Consider the following 24,802-nt stretch of genomic DNA (forward strand, 5'->3'; position numbering starts at 1 on the left):
AAAAATTGAAAAAATCGAAATGGACCTCAGGGATATGATAGATAATATGAAACGTCCAAATATAAGACTCATTGGTGTCCCAGAAGGGGAAGAAAAGGGTAAAGGTCTAGGAAGAGTATTCAAAGAAATTGTTGGGGAAAACTTCCCAAATCTTCTAAACAACATAAATACACAAATAATAAATGCTCAGCGAACCCCAAATAGAATAAATCCAAATAAACCCACTCCGAGACATATACTGATCACACTGTCAAACACAGAAGAGAAGGAGCAAGTTCTGAAAGCAGCAAGAGAAAAGCAATTCACCACATACAAAGGAAACAGCATAAGACTAAGTAGTGACTACTCAGCAGCCACCATGGAGGCGAGAAGGCAGTGGCACGATATATTTAAAATTCTGAGTGAGAAAAATTTCCAGCCAAGAATACTTTATCCAGCAAAGCTCTCCTTCAAATTTGAGGGAGAGCCTAAATTTTTCACAGACAAACAAATGCTGAGAGAATTTGCTAACAAGAGACCTGCCCTACTGGAGATACTAAAGGGAGCCCTACAGACAGAGAAACAAAGACAGGACAGAGAGACTTGGAGAAAGGTTCAGTACTAAAGAGGTTCGGTATGGGTACAATAAAGGATATTAATAGAGAGAGGGGAAAAATATGGCAAACATAAACCAAAGGATAAGATGGCCGATTCAAGAAATGCCTTCACGGTTATAATGTTGAATGTAAATGGATTAAACTCCCCAATTAAAAGATATAGATTCGCAGAATGGATCAAAAAAAATGAACCATCAATATGTTGCATACAAGAGACTCATCTTAGACACAGGGAAACAAAGAAACTGAAAGTGAAAGGATGGAAAAAAATATTTCATGCAAGCTACAGCCAAAAGAAAGCAGGTGTAGCAATATTAATCTCAGATAAAATAGACTTCAAATGCAGGGATATTTTGAGAGACAAAGAAGGCCACTACATACTAATAAAAGGGGCAATTCAGCAAGAAGAAATAACAATCGTAAATGTCTATGCACCCAATCAAGGTGCCACAAAATACATGAGAGAAACACTGGCAAAACTAAAGGAAGCAATTGACGTTTCCACAATAATTGTGGGAGACTTCAACATATCACTCTCTCCTATAGATAGATCAACCAGACAGAAGACCAATAAGGAAATTGAAAACCTAAACAATCTGATAAATGAATTAGATTTAACAGTCATATACAGAACATTACATCCCAAATCACCAGGATACACATAGTTTTCTAGTGCTCACGGAACTTTCTCCAGAATAGATCATATGTTGGGACATAAAACAAGCCTCAATAAATTTAAAAAGATCGAAATTATTCAAAGCACATTCTCTGACCACAATGCAATACAATTAGAAGTCAATAACCATCAGAGACTTAGAAAATTCACAAATACCTGGAGGTTAAACAACACACTCCTAAACAATCAGTGGGTTAAAGAAAAAATAGCAAGAGAAATTGCTAAATATATAGAGACGAATGAAAATGAGAACACAGCATACCAAAACCTATGGGATGCAGCAAAAGCAGTACTAAAGGGGAAATTTATAGCACTAAACGCATATATTAAAAAGGAAGAAAGAGCCAAAATCAAAGAACTAATGGATCAACTGAAGAAGCTAGAAAATGAACAGCAAACCAATCCTAAACCAAGTAGAAGAAAAGAAATAACAAGGATTAAAGCAGAAATAAATGACATAGAGAACAAAAAAACAATAGAGAGGATAAATATCACCAAAAGTTGGTTCTTTGAGAAGATCAACAAGATTGACAAGCCCCTAGCTAGACTGACAAAATCAAAAAGAGAGAAGACCCATATAAACAAAATAATGAATGAAAAAGGTGACATAACTGCAGATCCAGAAGAAATTAAAAAAATTATAAGAGGATATTATGAACAACTGTATGGCAACAAACTGGACAATGTAGAAGAAATGGACAATTTCCTGGAAACATATGAACAACCTAGACTGACCAGAGAAGAAATAGAAGACCTCAACCAACCCATCACAAGCAAAGAGATCCAATCAGTCATCAAAAATCTTCCCACAAATAAATGCCCAGGGCCAGATGGCTTCACAGGGGAATTCTACCAAACTTTCCAGAAAGAACTGACACCAATCTTACTCAAACTCTTTCAAAACATTGAAGAAAAGGGAACACTACCTAACTCATTTTATGAAGCTAACATCAATCTAATACCAAAACCAGGCAAAGATGCTACAAAAAAGGAAAACTACCGGCCGATCTCCCTAATGAATATAGATGCAAAAATCCTCAACAAAATACTTGCAAATCGAATCCAAAGACACATTAAAAAAATCATACACCATGACCAGGTGGGGTTCATTCCAGGCATGCAAGGATGGTTCAACATCAGAAAAACAATCAATGTATTACAACACATTAAAACCTCGAAAGGGAAAAATCAATTGATCATCTCAATAGATGCTGAAAAAGCATTTGACAAAATCCAACATCCCTTTTTGATAAAAACACTTCAAAAGGTAGGAATTGAAGGAAACTTCCTCAACATGATAAAGAGCATATATGAAAAACCCACAGCCAGCATAGTACTCAATGGTGAGAGACTGAAAGCCTTCCCTCTAAGATCAGGAACAAGACAAGGATGCCCGCTGTCACCACTGTTATTCAACATTGTGCTGCAAGTGCTAGCCAGGGCAATCCGGCAAGACAAAGAAATAAAAGGCATCCAAATTGGAAAAGAAGAAGTAAAACTGTCATTGTTTGCAGACGATATGATCTTATATCTAGAAAACCCTGAGAAATCGACGATACAGCTACTAGAGCTAATAAACAAATTTAGCAAAGTAGCGGGATACAAGGTTAATGCACATAAGTCAGTAATGTTTCTATATGCTAGAAATGAACAAACTGAAGAGACACTCAAGAAAAAGATACCATTTTCAATAGCAACTAAAAAAATCAAGTACATAGGGATAAACTTAACCAAAGATGTAAAAGACCTATACAAAGAAAACTACATAACTCTACTAAAAGAAATAGAAGGGGACCTTAAAAGATGGAAAAATATTCCATGTTCATCGATAGGAAGACTAAATGTCATTAAGATGTCAATTCTACCCAAACTCATCTACAGATTCAATGCAATCCCAATCAAAATTCCAACAACCTACTTTGCAGACTTGGAAAAGCTAGTTATCAAATTTATTTGGAAAGGGAAGATGCCTCGAATTGCTAAAGACACTCTAAAAAAGAAAAACGAAGCGGGAGGACTTACACTCCCTGACTTTGAAGCTTATTATAAAGCCACAGTTGCCAAAACAGCATGGTACTGGCACAAAGATAGACATATAGATCAATGGAATCGAATTGAGAATTCAGAGATAGACCCTCAGATCTATGGCCGACTGATCTTTGATAAGGCCCTCAAAGTCACTGAACTGAGTCATAATGGTCTTTTCAACAAATGGGGCTGGGAGAGTTGGATATCCATATCCAAAAGAATGAAAGAGGACCCCTACCTCACACCCTACACAAAAATTAACTCAAAATGGACCAAAGATCTCAATATAAAAGAAAGTACCATTAAACTCCTAGAAGATAATGTAGGAAAACATCTTCAAGACCTTGTATTAGGCGGCCACTTCCTAGACTTTACACCCAAAGCACAAGCAACAAAAGAGAAAATAGATAAATGGGAACTCCTCAAGCTTAGAAGTTTCTGCACCTCAAAGGAATTTCTCAAAAACGTAAAGAGGCAGCCAACTCAATGGGAAAAAATTTTTGGAAACCATGTGTCTGACAAAAGACTGATATCTTGCATATACAAAGAAATCCTACAACTCAATGACAATAGTACAGCCAGCCCAATTATAAAATGGGCAAAAGATATGAAAAGACAGTTCTCTGAAGAGGAAATACAAATGGCCAAGAAACACATGAAAAAATGTTCAGCTTCACTAGCTATTAGAGAGATGCAAACTAAAACCACAATGAGATACCATCTAACACCGGTTAGAATGGCTGCCATTAAACAAACAGGAAACTACAAATGCTGGAGGGGATGTGGAGAAATTGGAACTCTTATTCATTGTTGGTGGGACTGTATAATGGTTCAGCCACTCTGGAAGTCAGTCTGGCAGTTCCTTAGAAAACTAGATATAGAGCTACCATTCGATCCAGCAATTGCACTTCTCAGTATATACCTGGAAGGTCGGAAAGCAGTGACACGAACAGATATCTGCACGCCAGTGTTCATAGCAGCATTATTCACAATTGCCAAGAGATGGAAACAACCCAAATGTCCTTCAACAGATGAGTGGATAAATAAAATGTGGTATATACCCACAATGGAATACTACGCGGCAGTAAGAAGGAATGATGTCGTGAAACATATGACAACATGGATGAACCTTGAAGACATAATGCTGAGTGAAATAAGCCAGGCACAAAAAGAGAAATATTATATGCTACCACTAATGTGAACTTTGAAAAATGTAAAACAAATGGTTTATAATGTAGAATGTAGGGGAACTAGCAGTAGAGAGCAATTAAGGAAGGGGGAACAATAATCCAAGAAGAACAGATAAGCTATTTAACGTTCTGGGGATGCCCAGAAATGACTATGGTCTGTTAATTTCTGATGGATATAGTAGGAACAAGTTCACAGAAAGGTTGCTATATTATGTAACTTTCTTGGGGTAAAGTAGGAACATGGTGGATGTTAAGCAGTTATCTTAGGTTAGTTGTCTTTTTCTTACTCCCTTGTTATGGTCTCTTTGAAATGTTCTTTTATTGTATGTTTGTTTTCTTTTTAACTTTTTTTTTCATACAGTTGATTTAAAAAAGAAGGGAAATTTAAAAAAAAAAAAAAGAAAGAAAGAAAAACAAGGAAAAAAAAAGATGTAGTGCCCCCTTGAGGAGCCTGTGGAGAATGCAGGGGTATTCGCCTACCCCACCTGCATGGTTGCTAACATGACCACAGATATAGGGGACTGGTGGTTTGATGGGTTGAGCCCTCTACCATAAGTTTTACCCTTGGGAAGACGGTTGCTGCAAAGGAGAGGCTAGGCCTCCCTATATTTGTGCCTAAGAGTCTCCTCCTGAATGCCTCTTTGTTGCTCAGATGTGGCCCTCTCTCTCTGGCTAAGCCAACTTGAAAGGTGAAATCACTGCCCTCCCCCCTACGTGGGATCAGACACCCAGGGGAGTGAATCTCCCTGGCAACGTGGAATATGAATCCCGGGGAGGAATGTAGACCCAGCATCGTGGGACGGAGAACATCTTCTTGACCAAAAGGGGGATGTGAAAGGAAATGAAATAAGCTTCAGTGGCAGAGAGATTCCAAAAGGAGCCGAGAGGTCACTCTGGTGGGCACTCTTACGCACACTTTAGACAACCCTTTTTAGGTTCTAAAGAATTGGGGTAGCTGGTGGTGGATACCTGAAACTATCAAACTACAACCCAGAACCCATGAATCTCGAAGACAGTTGTATGAAAATGTAGCTTATGAGGGGTGTCAATGGGATTGAGAAAGCCATAAGGACCACACTCCACTTTGTCTAGTTTATGGATGGATGAGTAGAAAAATAGGGGAAGGAAACAAACAGACAAAGGTACCCAGTGTTCTTTTTTACTTCAATTGCTCCTTTTCACTCTAATTATTATTCTTGTTATTCTTGTGTGTGTGCTAATGAAGGTGTCAGGGATTGAGTTAGGTGATGAATGTACAACTATGTAATGGTACTGTAAACAATCGAAAGTACGATTTGTTTTGTAAGACTGCGTGGTATGTGAATATATCTCAATAAAATGATAAAAAAAAAAAAAAGGAAATGCTCATTGCCCTTTCTTTCTCTCTATTCAGTGAACTATGCATACAATTTTGTGTCCATCCAAAACCATTAAAATATTTTAACTGTAACTCTTCATTACAGATTTATGACCTGCTGAAACTTTTCAAAATCCATCATATTACCTTTTGGCATATTTTTAAAGAATTAATTCCTTCTCATTTAAAAACAGTACATTTACATTTCAAAAATCTTATCAGTATTAACCAGATTATTTCTTCTAATTACTCTTGTAGGGCTGATCTCAGAAAACTATTTGAAGCCTTCTGTTATTTAAATTTAAATTTGTCCCACCTGAAAGAACAGAACCTGATTTATATTATCCTTGGTTATTCTGGTATGTATAGAATAATAACTTGGCAGAATCTTGTAAGCGGCAGCTGAAGTATGATACAAGACTGCAGTGTTACAGCCAATGAGATTCATTATCACACACATCTTCCAAGGGTATCTAAAGGGCATAAGCATTTCAGAATTCTATCCATAATCAGTACACACCCTGCTGATACAGAACCAAAAACAATCTATTCTTAGAAAAAATGTGTCTCTTTGTTCCTCATACAATGTTTCAGATCCATGATAAGGTTCCAGTCCAGTGTGAGACTTCCTGGCCAAGTTTGTCTGTGGGAACTGAAGCTTCAGTAGAAAGAAGCATTTAAGTGGATTCATCAGATTTGCCTCAACATGGGCAGCTCCATAGCTCCACTGTCTACCTTCCAAACAGATAAGGCAGATAAAGGGCTCTAAATGACAAAGTCACAACATTAACTTTATTTGCTCCCCTTAAATAAGCAGAGAATCACTTAAGGTGACGCCACCTCAACACGGACCCCCTTCCCCAACACACATATCTAATAGGTAATTGGGCAAACACACAGAAAAGCACATGCATTTTGATATCTTTAGGCAAAAGTGTTCTACAAATCAGAAATACCTAAAGTGAAATGCTAATCTAGTTTAAAAAATGTTCTTTTAAATAGTTTCCTTCAATTAACAATTCGTATTGCATCCTTAGATGAGCAAAGTACACAAGGGTCCTGTAAGAAGAGTAAGACCCAGTGACAACATTTCCTTTCTTGCAATACGCAATTTATTTATAATAACCTGGATCTTTTGCTGTTTTCTGGTCGCTCCTCTACCTCAGTGATTCTTGGTCCTGTTGTCCAAGGAGCATGAACTTCCCCTTGATTCATTTCTTGGCCCTCAGCTGTTCAGTCCTTCCTTAATGAGCAACTCCTCCTGCCTGGTTTCATCTATCCCCGAAGTTCTCACGACACCAAATCTATAATCTTGTTGACCTGTTCGTAGCATCATATCTTCACCTGCTTTCAGTAGTTGACTAACTTTTCACTTCCAACTTAGCACTGTGCAGCATGCAATATCTGCACTCAACAAGGAAGTATCTGGTAGTGTCAATCAAGTTGTCTCTGTGTTTCTGTCATTTTTTTCTGTCTAATATTCAAGGGGTATTTTTCTTCCCAGTTCCACACCATTCAGAAAAAAGTATTCAGAGACCTAACTGGAGACTTGGAGGCATGCCTCCAAAGCTTATTTTTCTCCTTGAGGAAACCGTCTAAGATTGGGGATGCAGTGGGCAGGTGGGAGGGAAGGGGAAAGAGTGGTAACTCCAAAGGGTACAGGAAGGATCCACCAGAGGAACAGACTTAAAAGGCAGGGACCTCGGTATGGTAGGAAAAGAAGTTCCATCTCAAGGATGAGGGATGGGGATGGAAGAGACCCAGAGAACTGAGTCATCTCCTATGGATAAACGAATTGAATGCTTTGCAGTTTTTTTTAATATACAGGGAAAAATAACATTACAGTTTACAAAGTTGTAGTCACGTTATTTCATTTAACCCTCAAAACAATTTCATGAATTAATCATTGTCACTATTCCTCACTTGAGGAAATTGAAATCTTAACTTGCCCAAGGACACAGAATTAGTAACAGCTAAAGTAAAAACTAGTATATACTCATCGTCCTCTTTCAGTTTACTTTTGCATATGACCCTTGATTTATCTGTTGTTTTTCCTGCACTCTGTACACTTGATACATAAAATTACAAATGCTTTATCCATCCACACAAGGATCTTTAAAATATGACCTAAAATATCGATTCTCCCCTTATTTCCTAGGATTTCATATATGAAACATCTAATCAGGATGATTTACTCACAAGTTGCTATGTTCCCTGAAGAAAAAAATTTCTTTGCTCACTCATGCATCTGAATTTTTGTCCTTCACTCTGGAATGTTCTTTTACTGATACAAGTCATCCCTAAACTTCAAAATTCAAACATGTTTTTATCTGTTCATCTTCTCAGCAGAGAGATAGGGTAGTTTAGATGGTGCATTAAGCCCAGTGCCAAGAAACTTTGGTACGTAGCATGAAAACTTCTGAGTAAAAACTGTTCATCCTTTTGAGCTTTGAGTTTCCCTCCGAAGTCTACTTTCTGTTACTCAAGCATGCTTGGAACCCACAGTATGTGAATAGAGAAAGGAAGACTGTGAAAGATGGACCCAATTATAGCAGTCTGCATTTTCTTAGAATACTAGTGACAGCAGGCAAGTTGAGAAGCAGCTTTTAAGTCTATGATAAATGTACTTAAAAAAAAGAGTTCTGCAGGTCCAAAGTCAATAAAAATGTAGATAATGTATTTGGAGTTAAGGTGGTAAATGAGGGCACAAATGCACTGAAAGTTGAAGAAGCATTGAAAAGCCAAGTGTACATTTAAGTAGATACTCCTAAATTAAAAAAAAAAAAAAAAAAAAAAAAAGTGGGAAGAGAGGCCAAAGGAAATTCAGAAAGGAAAAAAGAAAAAATCCATGTGTGAATAAACCTGTACCTCTCAGGGAAGACAGCTCTTTACGGAGTTATATATCCCTTTCATCCAAGTATATCATCTCTCCTCACTCAGTAAAATGCTTTGTATCATGATGATCCCATTCTTTATTGTCCTTGGAGCAATTCAACCAATAGAATAAAAAAGATAGTTGACTATGAATCTCTTTAACAGGACCCATGAGCCCAGGGCATTTCCCTAGGAGTAGTAATTCTCAAACTTTATTGTCCATGGAATCACCCAGGTTGCTTATCAACAAAGCACCTTGTCTAACTCCAACTCCAGAGATTCTCTTAGGTGGAACTTCAGGAATCTGCCTGTTAAAATCCCACCTGCTAATTCTGATGCAGACCAGTCCTTCTTGTCACACTTGAAACTTATGAGGAAGAAACTAGCAAGCCAGAGCCTTTGATATATGACAGGTACTGTTCCAAGGGCATTCCCTTCCTCCCTGTTGTTTTAACTTATTAAATATTTTCACAACAACCCTCAGAAATAGATGCCATCAATCTGATTTTGTTGATGAGAAAACAGGTGAAAGTCATGGTTAGTGAATGATCACATCTCTGGTCTATTTTACATCGCCACATCCCTTCTACTTTATGACATAGGATTATGGTCACCTAGGATAATAGAGTAGAAGAGGAGGCAAAGAAGTTAAGACACACAATTATTTGAAGAGGAACTGCATGAAAAAGGACTAAAAGTGCAGACAACCAGAAAAAGGGAAAGATTTGCCTGTGATGCCAGAATCTGGCAAGTCAGAAGGATTAGCCTACAAAGGAAGATGGGTGTAGGGTGAGGGGCCTAATGATTGGAATCCATCTAATATGGACTATGAGAGGAATATTAAGTTGATGAAAAGAATAAGAGCTTGGTGTGGCTTGTTCAGTATGGTCAATGAAAGGTCAAAGGAGCTGTGGGACTTCAAAGGGTAAGGAGAAAAATAAGCCCTGAGGCCATGTGTGAATCTGGCATTAGATCCACAAGTGCATTCTTTAATAGGACTTTAAGTGGCCAAAGATCTTGGAGAACAAATTGTGGAGATTAGAAGAAAGTTGTACTCATTGAACGCGGCGCTAGCTTTCGGTTACTGTGTTTTATTTTACGAGGCAGGCCAACGATAAGCAACCATGTCTAAGGGACCTGCGGTTGGCATTGATCTTGGCACCACCTACTCGTGTGTGGGCGTTTTCCAGCATGGAAAAGTGGAGATAATTGCCAACGATCAGGGGAACCGAACAACTCCAAGCTATGTCGCCTTTACTGATACCGAACGTTTGATCGGTGATGCCGCGAAGAACCAAGTTGCAATGAATCCCACCAACACGGTTTTTGATGCCAAGTGTCTGATTGGACGTAGATTTGATGATGCCATTGTTCAGTCTGATATGAAGCATTGGCCCTTCGTGGTGGTGAATGATGCGGGGAGGCCCAAGGTCCAAGTAGAATACAAGGGAGAGACCAAGAGTTTTTATCCAGAGGAGGTATCCTCTATGGTTCTGACGAAAATGAAGGAAATTGCAGAAGCCTACCTTGGGAAGACTGTTACCAATGCTGTTGTCACAGTACCAGCTTATTTCAATGACTCTCAACGTCAGGCCACCAAAGATGCTGGTACCATTGCTGGCCTCAACGTACTCAGAATCATCAATGAGCCAACTGCTGCTGCTATTGCTTATGGCTTAGATAAAAAGGTTGGTGCTGAAAGAAATGTGCTGATCTTTGACTTAGGAGGTGGCACTTTCGATGTGTCAATCCTCACTATTGAAGATGGAATCTTTGAGGTCAAATCGACAGCTGGAGACACCCACTTAGGTGGAGAAGACTTTGACAACCGAATGGTGAACCATTTTATTGCTGAGTTCAAGCGCAAGCATAAGAAGGACATCAGTGAGAACAAGAGAGCTGTCCGCCGTCTCCGTACTGCTTGTGAACGAGCTAAGCGCACTCTCTCTTCCAGCACCCAGGCCAGTATTGAGATTGATTCTCTCTATGAAGGAATCGACTTCTATACCTCCATTACCCGTGCCCGGTTTGAAGAACTGAATGCTGACCTGTTCCGTGGCACTTTGGACCCTGTGGAGAAAGCCCTCAGGGATGCCAAGCTGGACAAGTCACAGATCCATGATATTGTCCTGGTGGGTGGTTCTACACGTATCCCCAAGATTCAAAAACTCCTCCAGGACTTCTTCAATGGAAAAGAACTGAACAAAAGCATCAACCCTGATGAGGCTGTTGCTTATGGTGCAGCTGTCCAGGCAGCCATCCTGTCTGGAGACAAATCTGAAAATGTTCAAGATTTGCTGCTCTTAGATGTCACTCCTCTTTCCCTTGGTATTGAAACTGCTGGTGGAGTCATGACTGTCCTCATTAAGCGCAATACCACAATTCCCACCAAGCAGACACAGACCTTCACTACCTACTCTGACAACCAGCCGGGTGTGCTCATTCAGGTTTATGAAGGTGAGCGTGCTATGACCAAGGATAACAACCTGCTTGGCAAGTTTGAACTCACTGGGATACCTCCTGCCCCCCGTGGTGTTCCTCAGATCGAAGTCACTTTTGACATTGATGCCAATGGCATCCTCAACGTTTCTGCTGTGGATAAGAGCACAGGAAAAGAGAACAAGATCACCATCACTAATGACAAGGGTCGTTTGAGCAAAGAAGACATTGAGCGCATGGTCCAGGAAGCTGAGAAGTACAAAGCTGAAGATGAGAAGCAGAGGGACAAGGTATCCTCCAAGAATTCACTTGAATCCTATGCATTTAACATGAAAGCAACAGTTGAAGATGAGAAACTTCAAGGCAAGATCAATGATGAGGACAAGCAGAAGATTCTTGACAAATGCAATGAAATCATCAACTGGCTGGATAAGAATCAGACTGCAGAAAAGGAAGAATTTGAGCATCAGCAGAAGGAGCTGGAGAAAGTCTGCAACCCCATCATTACTAAGCTGTACCAGAGTGCAGGAGGCATGCCGGGAGGGATGCCAGGAGGAATGCCTGGGGGCTTCCCTGGTGGTGGAGCACCTCCTTCTGGCGGTGCCTCTTCTGGACCCACTATTGAAGAGGTTGATTAAATCCATCAGCATACATACCTTAGCATTGTTCCACGGTAAAAAATTGAAGGACCCTAAATTTGTAGCACATTCTGTGGCAGTTCAGCTGCTATTCAAAATTCCTGGGCATTCTCAATACTTGACTATGGAATATGTGCACAGGGAAAGGACATAACATTGCACTTTATATTAGCACTGTATTGTAAGTGGAAAATGCAATGTCTTAAATAAAGCTATTTAAAATTGGCATCAAAAAAAAAAAAAAAAAAAAAAAAAAAAAAGAAGAAAGTTGTAAAGAGCAATGGGTCAGAGAAATCTTATTTTTTGAACCTAAAAGAAGTAGCCACTAATCTAAATGAGAAAACAGGGAGTTGACAAGTCCCTCAAATCCCAAGATGGGTAGTTATGATGCACAGTGGAGAAGAGATGGAATAAGCCAACTGCAGCAGTGATGCTAGCCTAACATATTCCAAAGTATTTTCAAATCCATTATCTCATCAGAGCATCATAAGGTTCTGAGATATGCGTAGAGTAGGCATTAATATTCCCAACTTCCAAAAAAGGAAATAAAAGATACTCCCCATCTCTCACTGAAAATTAAAATAAAAGATTAGGTAATTCTTAATTAATTTCTAGCAAATGTAGGTTCTGGGAGTACAAGAAGGTCTTCTGACTGCTACATTGGGGCTCTCCTCAAATATTGACACACACAAAGGCATGAACTCTAAAGAATTCAAATCTGAGAGAAAGTTCTGGTATTCACCACACCTACTTACTAAGTAGGTGTGGTAGTTTTAAAGCTTTTTCTACAAATTCTTTGTACTTTCCCTTCAAGAGGTGGAGCTTATCCTCCCCTTGAATATGGGCCGTACCTTCTAGCAAGTATAGTACTGCACAACTGATGGGATGTCAATTCTGAGATTGGGTCATCAAAAGACTCTAAGTCCCATTTTGGGGGCATTCTCTCACATTCTTTCTTTCTGGGGTCTTTGTTCTGAGGAAACCAGCTGTCATGTTATGTGGCAGCCTCGGGGGGAAGGAAGCCAGCTACCGCATCTGAGGACACTCATGCCACACGGGGAGATCCATGTGGCATGGAACAGAGGCATGGAATGATGACATAAGTGAACTTGACAGTGGATCCTCCCTCAGTTGAGCCTTGAGATGACTTTGAGTCTGGCTGACAACTTGACTGCTTTCTCATAACATATGCTGAGCCAGAACCTCTTGGCTAAGATACCTCTGGAGTCCTAATCACCATCCTCACCCCACTAAAAAAGTGAGATAAACATTTGTTTAAGTCACCAAGTAGGGATAGTTTTTTACTTAACAATGGATAACTAATATAGTAGGGAATCAAATAATTAGTACGTTATGGGTAATCCCGATGTATAAGCAAACCACATATGCAAACAAGAAATCTTTGTCCAGCCCCAGTAGAACTATTGTTAAAAGAAAAAAAAATGTAATAGAGAAATTAGAGTTGCTAGAGGGAAACAGCTGTGATGATGAAAGAAGGGGAACTGATCACAAAGAGTGTGCTCCGGAGGAAAACTGGCGTCTTCTCTATGTTCCTTCCACATTGTTGAACTCCTTCACCATTCATTCCCTTTATCATACTAGGTGAAATTCCACAAATTAAAGATGTATTTGTGCTAACAACGATCCCATTATACATATGAAAATTCCTCTGAGGGTGTTTAAATGACTAATTATTCGCTCATTAGTTTGAATTAAAGTCCATTACTTTCCTAATAACTCTGATCTAAAATGACCTGGCTAACAAATGGAGGATTTGATTAAGGCAGCATGGCACTGGCTCATTTTAGAACTCTTTAGGGACATGGTGGGCCTGGGTAAGGCAGTGGGCTGACACTTGGAAAAAACTCTAAGATTGGAGAGAGGTACCCTGGGTAGACTGGCATGATGCCAAGTCAAACTTTGTATATGTTAAAAAAAAAAAAATGACTAGAATAAACCTTGTATCCAAGAAAAGAGAAAAGAGATTTTTCTCCCCTGAAATTAACCTGGTAGCCATTAGATCATGATTTAAACTAAGTTCCAACGGGATGGCCTGTAAACCTATCCAAGATTCATAACACAGCTTTTACGAGGAAATGAATTCCAAAATTATATTAACAAATAGAATTTTGAACACAACTCATTTGTAAGCTGAGGTGTCAATACTGAAAACACAGTAAATGTTAAATTTGGGAAAACATAGACATTTAAACAACTTCTTTTATGATTTTACCTTTCAAATTTCAAGTATGCTTTCACTTTCTGCTTCACACAAATCACATTCCTTAGTATAGTGCTTCTCAGAATTTACTGTGTATACAAAACACCTGGAGATCTTGTTAAAGCATAGATTCTGATTACAGACAGAATCATCCATTTCTCCAAAGCTGTCAAGTGAGGCTGATGCTCCTGGAACTCAGACCACACTTTGAATAGCAAAATTTTAACCCACACAAATTAGAAAAGGAACTATGACTTTCCATGATGCAGAATATTGTTCAGCATGGCAATGCACAATTTTAGTTTTAGCTACAATTAAATTTTACCCAATCAATATGATAATTAATTATAAAATTCAGACATATAGACATAAAATTTTATTTTCACTGTTTTTAAATTTAAGTCCCAGGATATAAGTATTGTGGTTAAGAACATAAGTTTGAAGTCAGATACACATAGATTAGAATTCTGGTTTTACCACCTTCTAGCTGTATGACCTGGAACAAGTGAATCAGACAGGGCCCAGACGCAAAACAGAAACCACTTTAGTTATTTCAAACAGAAGAGATTTCATACAGGGAATTTATTACACAGCTAATGTTAATGCACAGATCCAAAAAGTGGATGATGAGGCCACCGAATGGTTAGTAGCAGCTAGGTAGAGGAAGCAGGCATTGCCCAATGGCTAGAGGGACAAAAGGAGAAGGTGGTATTATAGAAGCCCAAGATCCAGGGCTACCTAGTAGAAGCTGGCCCTGGAAATGGAGGACACCTGCACCCCTGCCCCCCAAACCCAATGGAAGCTGGAGCCACAGAGAGATGCCAGTGCCAGACTCACTGCTGAGGGGTGATGTGCCAGTTTGAATGTATTGTGTCGCCCAAATGCCATTATCTTTGTGGTTTTGTGGTGCAGACATTTTGGTGATGGTTGGATTTGCTTGGAATGTGCCCCACCCGGCTGTGGGTAATGATTTTGATGAGATGTTCCCATGGAGGCATGGCCCCACATTTAATAATTAGTACGTTATGGGTAATCCCGATGTATAAGCAAACCACATATGCAAACAAGAAATCTTTGTCCAGCCCCAGTAGAACTATTGTTAAAAGAAAAAAAAATGTAATAGAGAAATTAGAGTTGCTAGAGGGAAACAGCTGTGATGATGAAAGAAGGGGAACTGATCACAAAGAGTTCACAATGAGATCACAATGAGATCACTCAGGGGGAGGAAACTGAGTGCAGCTGGGAGTGATGTTTTGAAGAGGAGCAAGCTTGCTAGAGAGGAACGTCCTGGGAGAAAGCCATTTTGAGGCCGGAGCTTTGGAGCAGATGCCGGCTGCCTTCCCATCTAACAGAGGTTTTCTGGATGCCATTGGCCATTCTCCGGTGAAGGTAACCGATTGGTGAGGTGTTACCTTGGATGCTTTGTGGCCTTAAGACTGTAACTGTGTAGCGAAATAAACCCCCGTTTTATAAAAGCCTGTCCATCTCTGGTGTTTTGCATTCTGCAGCATTAGCAAACTAGGACAGATTTTGGTACCGAGAGAAGTGGGGTGCTTTTGCTGCTGAGTTTGCAAATACCAAACATGATGGAATGGCTTTTTAAATGGATAATGGGGAGTTTCTGGAAGAGTTGTGAGGAGCTTGATAGAAAAGGCCAAAACTGCTTTAAAGAGAATGTTTGTGGAAATATGGACTCTAAAGATACTTCTGATGAGGCCTTGAACAGAGATGATCAATGTGTTGTTGCAAACTGGAAGAAAGGCGATCCTTGTTTTAAAGTGGCACAGAATCTGGCAAAATTGAATCCTCGTGTCAGATGGAAGGAAGAATTTGAAAGTGACAACCTGGAATACTTAGCTGTGGAGATCTCCAGACTACATGTGGAGGAGATACCCTGGAGTCTTCTTGCAGCTTATAGTAAAATGCGAGCAGAGAGAGATAAACTTAGAACTGAACTTCTGGGTTCAAAGAAACCAGAAGCTGATGGCTTGGAAAATTATGAGCTTCCAGGGGGTGGAATCCCAGAAGCTACAGCCCAATGTGAAGATGTTACCAAACATGGAACCCAGCCACAATTTCAGTACAAGCCAAGATTGGAGATGGAATTATCCAGAAAGGATTTGTGGAAAGTCCTATTGTCTGATGGCTTTGACCCCTGTATGCTTCATGCAAAGCCAACAGAATTTTTGCGAGATCTTTATAGACAGAGCCATTGCTGGTCTGGACTGGAGGAGACAGACAAGGAACAAATTGAAGGAAAAATTTCTTCAAAGACAGAGCCATGGAGGTTGAGGTCTGGAGTCAAGAGGTCTCGGGCTGGGAGAGTGGAGCAGCCCACATGCATGGAAAGGGTGAGTTTGTCCCGGAGGTCGAGGGTGGGCTTTCCGCCTTGATGCTCTGGAAGAGTTTTGCCACCTGAGGTCCCAAAGAGGGTGGAGCACATTCCCAGGGAGTTGAGGAGAGCCTGGCTGCCACCCCACTGTTCTGAAGGGGTTGAGCGTGTGTCCCGGAGATGGAAGGGAATCCGGGAGCTGCCCCGAGGTTTGAGGAGGGTGGGGCCGAGAAGGTGGTCTCCCCAGTGTGTGGATATGTTGGAGCACTCACCCAAGCATTTGGAGAGAAAAGGGCTGCCACAAAGGCACTTAGGGAGCGTTAGTCTCCCGCTCTCTCAAGCCCCAAGGATGCAACATTGTTCTGTAAATGACTCTCAGACTTTGAAATCTACTGGAGTTTGTCCTGCGGATTTTAGGAACTGTTTTGCTCCTGTTAACCCTGCTTTCCTTACTGTTTCTCCTTATGGCAATGGAAATGTTTACCCTCTGAATGTCCCTCCTTTGTATGTTGGAAGCATATAACTTGTTCTAACTCCACAGAGCCAAAGCTAGAGGGGAATTGTGCCTTAGGACTGACCATGCCTAAATTGATTATGATGGGATTTTGTATTTGACTATTGTTACTGAGATGATGTAAGTTTCTGTGATGTTGTTGTGGGATGGATGTATTTTGTATTTGGAAAGATGATGTCATTTTGGGGTCCAGGGAGTGGAATGTGCCAGTTTGAATGTATTGTGTCCCCCAAATGCCATTATCTTTGTGGTTTTGTGGTGCAGACTTTTTGGTGCTGGTTGGATTTGCTTGGAATGTGCCCCACCCAGCTGTGGGCGATGATTCTGATGAGCTGTTCTCATGGAGGCGTGGCCCCACCCATTCAGGGTGGGCCTTGATCAGTGGAGCTATATAAATGAGCTGACTCAGGGGGAGGAAACTGAGTGCAGCTGGGAGTGATGTTTTGAAGAGGAGCAAGCTTGCTAGAGAGGAACGTCCTGGGAGAAAGCCGTTTTGAGGCCAGAGCTTTGGAGCAGATGCTGGCTGCCTTCCCATCTAACAGAGGTTTTCCAGATGCCATTGGCCATCCTCCGGTGAAGGTAACCAATTGCTGAGGTGTTACCTTGGATGCTTTGTGGCCTTAAGACTGTAACTGTGTAGCAAAATAAACCCCCGTTTTATAAAAGCCTATCCATCTCTGGTGTTTTGCATTCTGCAGCATTAGCAAACTAGGACAGGTGACTACTCCTTTCCTCCCACAAACTAATCACTACCCAGTATGTTCTTCAGGCTGAACTTAGCCTGAACAATGTTAGCAAGAAGACTGAGAAATGCAGTTCTTTGTGAAAGGCAATAGAGGAAAAGAAGGCCAGGAAATAGATATGAGAACAAATTGGCAAAGAACCAGCCCAGCAAGTTACTGGCACTCTCTAATACTTGGTCTAATATGGGTGTAAAATATGGTATTGTGTTATTTAAATGAGATGAGACATATAAGGCACTTAGTATAGGTCTTGCCACATTATTGTTATCATCATCATCATCATCATCATCGTCACCATCCTTTTGCAGTATGACAGCATCTTCTTTTCTCCGCATCCCTTTCTCTCTTTCCATCCATTCTCCAGTTGTTTGGAGGGTGAGAGTATGTGGAGTCATAGGAAAATTAGAAACAAAAATATTATTAATATAATAATACATCATAGTTATTGCTGTGAGAAATTGTATTAATGGGGAAAATATCTGCTTGTTTCATCTATACTAGAGAAACAGAAAAGCTTAAAGTCTACCAGGCATAGTAAGAAGCCACAATTTCTCAATGAGGTGGACTCAGGAGCTATACTTAGAACTTGGAGGTCTTCTGAGGATGAGCTCTTGGATCATGCTCCAGATGTAGAGGTAGCGGTGGGGTTGAAAAAAAAAATAAAGCCCAGGGGGCTAAAAGAAGATGAAAGAAGACAAAGAGAGATGAAAGAGAAGAGGGATTCTAATCCATCCACTGGAGGCTGATTGCATGGACAGAGAGGTGACCCAGTGGAAATATACAGATATTTACGTTATTTGGACTTGTTTGAGATTGACGAGTAATTTGATTATTTTCTTTATTGTCTAGGACCATACCTGCCTTCCTTTCCAGATGCTGTGGTCATAACAGAGAAGTTACATTGCTGTCAAGGCACTAACAATTCTCAGTGATGAAAACAACAGTTTTCCTCAGTAGACTTGTTCCCCAAGTTATCTAAAGCTTACAAAATAGACACAGCTGTCTCTGCTCTGCTATATTGCAAAGAAATCAGAGCGCTGGCATATAGCTTCTCTGTGGAAGAAAACATAACCAAACCCATTTATATTCTGGACTGTGTTCTTATAGCCTATAAAATCCAGCATTCTGTCTAGTGGTTCCATTCTGGTTCATCTTGTTGGGAGTCAGCAAGCAAAGCCCATTCTGAGCGTAACAGCCTCTCCCTACCAACTGCCATCACAGGCTCAGCTAGCTTATTTCAACCTTAAAGCAATTCATCCTGATAGAGTTCTGAATAATACAGGATATGGAGAGGGCATTAAATCATTGGTAAACAAGGAGCCAAATGCAGAGTTCTGGGATATTTCAGGGATGCATTATAATGTTTTATTTATTCATCACATATTTATTGAGTTAAAAACAATATAAAGCAACAGTCCTTGAGATTTTACCATCTGGCATGCGCTGGCAGACAAAAGAATCGGTGCAGACAATGAGCGCCGTGATTTCTGGGAAAAGAGTTAGCTGCATGTTGGAGGATTCGGAAGTCTCAAAGGTGAGTGGGGATGGAATTGAATTTTGATTGACTGGTTGGAGATGGCCAGGTGGAATGAATGGGAAAGATATTTCTGGCTGGGGAAGTGACTTCAACAAAGGCTTCCTGTTGGAGGTGAGAGCCTCGGCTGATTCCCCAGAGAGTAAGTATAAGACAGATCTCAACAGCCTGAATTTCAGAGCTAGTCCAGCCACGTCAGAACCTTGGCTTTGCCACTTAGTAATTCAATGAATATGCCGGTGAAGTCACTTAACCTCAGTTTCTTCAAGTGTAAAATAGGAATAATACTAGTACCTGCCTCCTAGAGTTTCTGCAAATATCAGAGAAACAAATGCAGAGAAGCTGCTCAACATATTGTAAGCATGCAATCAATATTTCACTACTATCATTTTATCACTGAAGGACAGAAGGCATTTATTTTTCAACAAATATTTGTTGAGTACCTGTTATATGCAAGACAGAAAAGTAAATTAGGTCAGAATATGAAATGCTCTGACCACTCGACAAAGGAGAGTCACTGGAGTCACTGGGGTTGGGCAGGGACACAGGTTATTTTTAAGGATTAATCTAGCAATATAGTGCATGCAACATATTATTCAACAACTTCTTTTATGTAAACAACAGATAAAATTGAGACTTAGAATCTCTTGGGACCAGGAAATGCATTTAATTACCCAGCAATAAATCTGGGAATCTGGGGGCTCTTATAAGTAATTGAGAGTCTCACCAGTGACCAACTGCCCCTCATAGAATGCAGGGACTACTCTCATGGCCAGCTGCCAGGGCTCTGGGTACTTCTGAGTTCTTAACAGCAGAAAGCATGGAAGGAAAATGATCCCCTCTTCTCCACTGACTCACACTGGCAGGGGGAGAGGGGACGGGATGCATTGCAACAACAGCAGCCATTATTATAAGGAACGTTTCTATCAGCTCTCCGGGGTCATATAGCATGAAGAAACAAACACAGGGGGATAAGATTCTCAGGAATACTAACTTTGATCTAAAGAGCTAGAGCAGCCATCCTCAACCTTATGTTTCTGGGGTGATTTACATAAGGAAAGAGTTTCTGGTCTAGGAAACACTCCCAAGGGTATACCAGCGTTATGTGAAATCCCAACCCAGATGCCTTTAACTCCACATCCTTCTTTCCCTCTCAGTAATATTTAGCAAATGAAAGTGAGTTGTTATTGCGGAAATAATTACTACTGTAATTCACTTATTAATAAAATATTCTTCAATTACTAATGTATCATTGGCAATAAATTATTTGGGAAACTCCAGAGGACTGATACGGACATACTAGGTTATCATGGATATTTTAGCTGAGAATTTGACGTAAAAAGACTACTCGAGTCATCTCTTCCTCTTTTCTCTCACTTACTATCAATTCTGTTCCTTTTGGGCTCGCTCACCTCAGGTTCCCAATCAGCTGTTTATCTGGTAAGTACAAGTATTGGAAAAGTTGTCTTATAATCTGCCCTCCTCAAACAGTAAAAACATGAATGGTGAATGGAATTTAAATTGCCAGGGAAATTCACAGTTGTAGAACTGAGCTACAACCAGCAGAGAGGAGAGAGCTCTAACCCATGGCAGAGGTGGGCCATCCCCATTGGCCAACATGTTCCTTGGTTTGTCCATTACTTTCCCTGGATCAAGGTCCTTTCATCTGCAAAATGAAATCTTCAAACCCTTCAGCCCAGTCAATGCCATCCACCTTTCCAGTGGGTTAGTGCATGACCCTAAGTACGTGTGACATGGGGGAAGTGAATTTGCTGTCTCCCCCCATCAATCTCAGTTCCCCTGTGCGTTTTACGGTGACAGCATATTACCATATTGCCTATGTGTCTAGTGTTGAGTGATATACATTTTTATATACAGTGTTACCCCAATGAAGAAACAGTGATCTCTTTTCTAATTGAGGAAAAGTATGGCTGTGGGGGCATTACTGAGAAATCACTATGCTGTATGGGTGATTTAAAGGTTTTCAAAGGTTATTTTGACTACAGGTAAAGTGGCCATATCATTTCTTATACAAATGTGAAAATTTTCCAGTAAAACAAGGCACTGAGATAATTACACTGAGACAACGAGTATAAACTGAGGCTGTCCTGGCAAATCAAGATGTATTGTTATCCTAACTAAAACAATTTCCATCTTAAACACCTGCCTTGAGCTTAATCCCCTCCTATGATGTCGCTTTGCTGTAAAATTGGTAAGACAAGAGGCTGCGTGGTTGAAGAGTTGACAGATTGCTTGAAGCTCTGTTCTGCAATAGCCTTACTTGTCTCCCACAAGACATATATTTATTTTTCCCTTTGGTTCTCCAACAGCAACTGATAGAAAGATCCCCAAGCAAAGTGTAAAGACTGGTTCAGGTCCTGTCTCTGTCCCTTGTTAGTTGAGCACATGCTTAGTTGTGCTTAATCAAATAAATCCTTTGAGCCTCATTTTACTCATTAGAACAATGCAGCAATACTTTCCCTGCCTCATTCAGAGTTATTGTGTAATTCAAACAAGATCAAAACCGGGAGATGCAAATTGCAAAGCTCTCTATGCACATTCATTATTATTTTCCTAAAAAGGAGCATTTTATTGGGAGTTATTCTATTGACCATATTTCTAAAAAATGTGTAGGAGCAAAAGTAACATCAGACATGACACTCTCTGGTATCATCAAGAAAAGTACTGTCCTCATGTTGATTCATTCATTCCTTCTAAACTCCATTAGTCCTAGAAAGTATTTCTACAGCCATATGCATAACCTTTATATCAACAGCTCTTTTATTCAACCATTTCTCTTACAATTTCTCTATTATGTGTTGACTGGAGTTTTCTCTTTTATTCTTTTTTATTTAGTTTTGCTTTTTTGACTTGGGTTTTTATAATTTCTCTTCAAAGTGTTGACTTGGATGTTTTTAACATGATTAATATATTTTAATTCTAATATTATTAAAATGGAGCTCAGATTAGAAAACATTTCATTCTTTTTATAGTTACAGCAATTGCAACCTTCTTCATGGTGAGCCTGACCTTACTTTTCTTTCTTATTTTTTTTCCCCTCGTCCACTCATCACTTGACAGGGAAATTATTCCAGTAAAATAAAGAGTAAGCACTTAACGTTGGTTCTTTAATTCCAGGTAATATTCCTGCCTGTGGTTCACAAGATTTCTGAAATAGCACAGCCATTGAAGCCATACGTTTTCTGGCTATATTTTTTATAGCATGGGGGCCACTTATCTGATGAAGGCTATATTCCCATCACAAGTGTTGAGTGTATGTATATTTTAAAATATAATGTGTGGTATGCACTTTATCTGGTAAGAGCTAGTGATTGAAAGTCTTACAGCAAACAAAGCAGGTCCTCCACATCTCAAACTGACTGATAATGGTATAAGATGACATTTTTCATTTTATGGGAAGGCCACATGCTAGACATTTTTCCATTAATATTCAAGCATCAGAACACACACTTTCCTTACAACTTACAATGAAACCAACTACTTTTGAATATCCAAACAATTGATTTTCTTTCTTTGTTTATTCAGCCAATATTTATTGAGTATGTGCTATCTGCCAGGCACTGGTTTAGGTACTGGAGCTAGAATAGTGAATAAACACAAGAAAAGTCCTGCCCACATGGAGCTCTATTCTTTCAAGGCAGGGTGGAGTGAAAGCACAGAGATTCTCAGATCAGGCCTAGATTTGAATCTTGATTCCATTAAGGAATACTGTGTGCCCTTGCCCTAATTACTTGACCTCTCTGAACTCCACATTCCTTATTTGCTAAAATGGAGATGACATCCATCTCACTGGATTGTCAAAAAGACTGAATAAGATAGTCTGATATATGCACAGTACATGGCAAGCACTGTTCTTCTCATATTCTCTGTGAAGCTGATGTCACCTTCAAGAGTGAGTTTGAACAGTATTTTTTATCCTATTTTCTTAAGGATGAGCACTTGACTTCTTTCTTAATCACTATAGACACCATCATGTAAATAAGGGTCAGAAAGGCCATAAGTATTTATAAAATAAACTTCACAGGATAATAATCACTCTGCTAAGCACTGTGCCATGCTACTACTGTCTTTGGATATTAAAAAAGAAACAGAAAAACATATTAAAAATAGCACTGTAAATAATCAAGACCTTTTAAAGTGGCTCCATTGTCTTGAAAGAGACTGACCTTTGAAACAAAACTTTAAGGACTCTTTCCCATGGTGTGAATTTCTTGTTGTGACCTTTAGCCTGTTCATCAGCTGATTACACAACTGTAATCACACTATGCAGTAAAATTGTTCCTGGGTGTCTAAACAGTTTTCGAAGGGTATCATGAAGAAATCAGATGAACGAATCACTTCTATTCCACATTTATAACAATTTACATGAGATGAGGGGATAATAATTGGAAAACTGCATTCTGCTCAGCCAGCAACAATGAATTATTAAGGAAATGCAATTTAAATCTCAGAACAAGACAAAATGAATTTATGTTACCAATTCTTTCATTCACTTATTCATTCATCCATGAATTCATTCAAATAATATTTATTGAGCACCAACTATGAGGTGCTGCCTCAAAATTTAAACTTGTTTTTGAGAATTTAAAATTGAAATAATATCTAATATCTTAGTGATTGATAAAAATGACTATCTCAGTCTGCCAGAAAAATATTAATGAAGATATTCAAGAGTCATTATAAATCACTCCCAAAATACTTTTCATCTAAGGTGTTATCCATATGTCGATAACATGGGCCAAAAAGGGACATAATCCTCTATTCTTACCAATATCTACAACATTCTTGTTCTTGACAAGACTGGAAGTAAATAATGTCATGTGTACCTGAGTCTTAAAAGAACTTGGTGTCAGCTCTATTAGATCTATTCAGCTAAAATTCTTTCAGAGCTCTTATAAAGAATGTTGATTTTTGGTTTTAGGTTTATTGACGCTTTCTTTTCGCAGAACTGATATTCTCTACAGAAACCTTTTTACATTTAATTGTGTTTTGTCGAGAAAGTATTCCTACACAGTGCATCATCATCTTTTAAATTATCTGAGTACAATGTAAATTAATGGATTTCCTTAGACTAAAAATGAACAATATTTATTTACTTCATTATATTTTCCATAAGAGCTTCTAATGGAAAGAAAGTATTGTGTTTCTAAAAATTCCACATAGTGTATCATCACTTCTTTTATATTTTTAAAAACATATACCAAATAATGTTATTATTTACATAAGTGTTGGCGAACCAATATAATAATGAATCACACATCAAAGATCATGGTCTTTGTTGTCATGATCATCTTCCTCATTTTTTGTTATTATCTTAATCATCTTTATTTATTTATACACTTTAGGCAAGCATCTACTCCCCAGTTTCCATTTCCCAAACTCATTACTGTCTTGTTCCTAGACACTTTAGACATTTAGGGGTGAATAAAGCAAAATGTTTTAATCAAGTACTCTGAATTCAGATGCCTTGGTTTGTGATCTTGCTCTACCACTTTTTAGCTGTTTGACTTACTTCACAATGTCTTAGTTTCCACATCCATAAAATGAGGATAATAATAATTCCCACTTCAATGTCATACAGTGAGGACAAAATACAATACTACTTGTAAGAGCCTCCAACATTATCTGGAACATACAAA

At 39.3% G+C, this 24,802-nt stretch overlaps 2 protein-coding genes across 4 annotated transcripts in view; one reads left to right on the forward strand and one right to left on the reverse strand.

The window, feature by feature from the left end:
- Positions 1-24,802, reverse strand: part of KCNIP4 (potassium voltage-gated channel interacting protein 4) — a 1,211,769-nt gene that overhangs the window by 589,444 nt on the left and 597,523 nt on the right. The window lies entirely within an intron of this gene.
- LOC119529264 (heat shock cognate 71 kDa protein-like) lies at positions 9,793-12,029 on the forward strand. The gene has a single exon (XM_037829494.1). It carries the CDS (start codon positions 9,846-9,848, stop codon positions 11,796-11,798), a length of 1,953 nt encoding a protein of 650 aa, XP_037685422.1. The 5' UTR covers positions 9,793-9,845; the 3' UTR covers positions 11,799-12,029.

The sequence above is a fragment of the Choloepus didactylus genome, chromosome 3, assembly GCF_015220235.1.
Source record: "Choloepus didactylus isolate mChoDid1 chromosome 3, mChoDid1.pri, whole genome shotgun sequence".
Classification (NCBI taxonomy): domain Eukaryota; kingdom Metazoa; phylum Chordata; class Mammalia; order Pilosa; family Megalonychidae; genus Choloepus; species Choloepus didactylus.

What these genes read in the sequence shown, in the direction of transcription:
- LOC119529264 (XM_037829494.1), top strand. Translation starts at nt 9,846, where the DNA reads ATGTCTAAGGGACCTGCGGTTGGCATTGATCTTGGCACCACCTACTCG.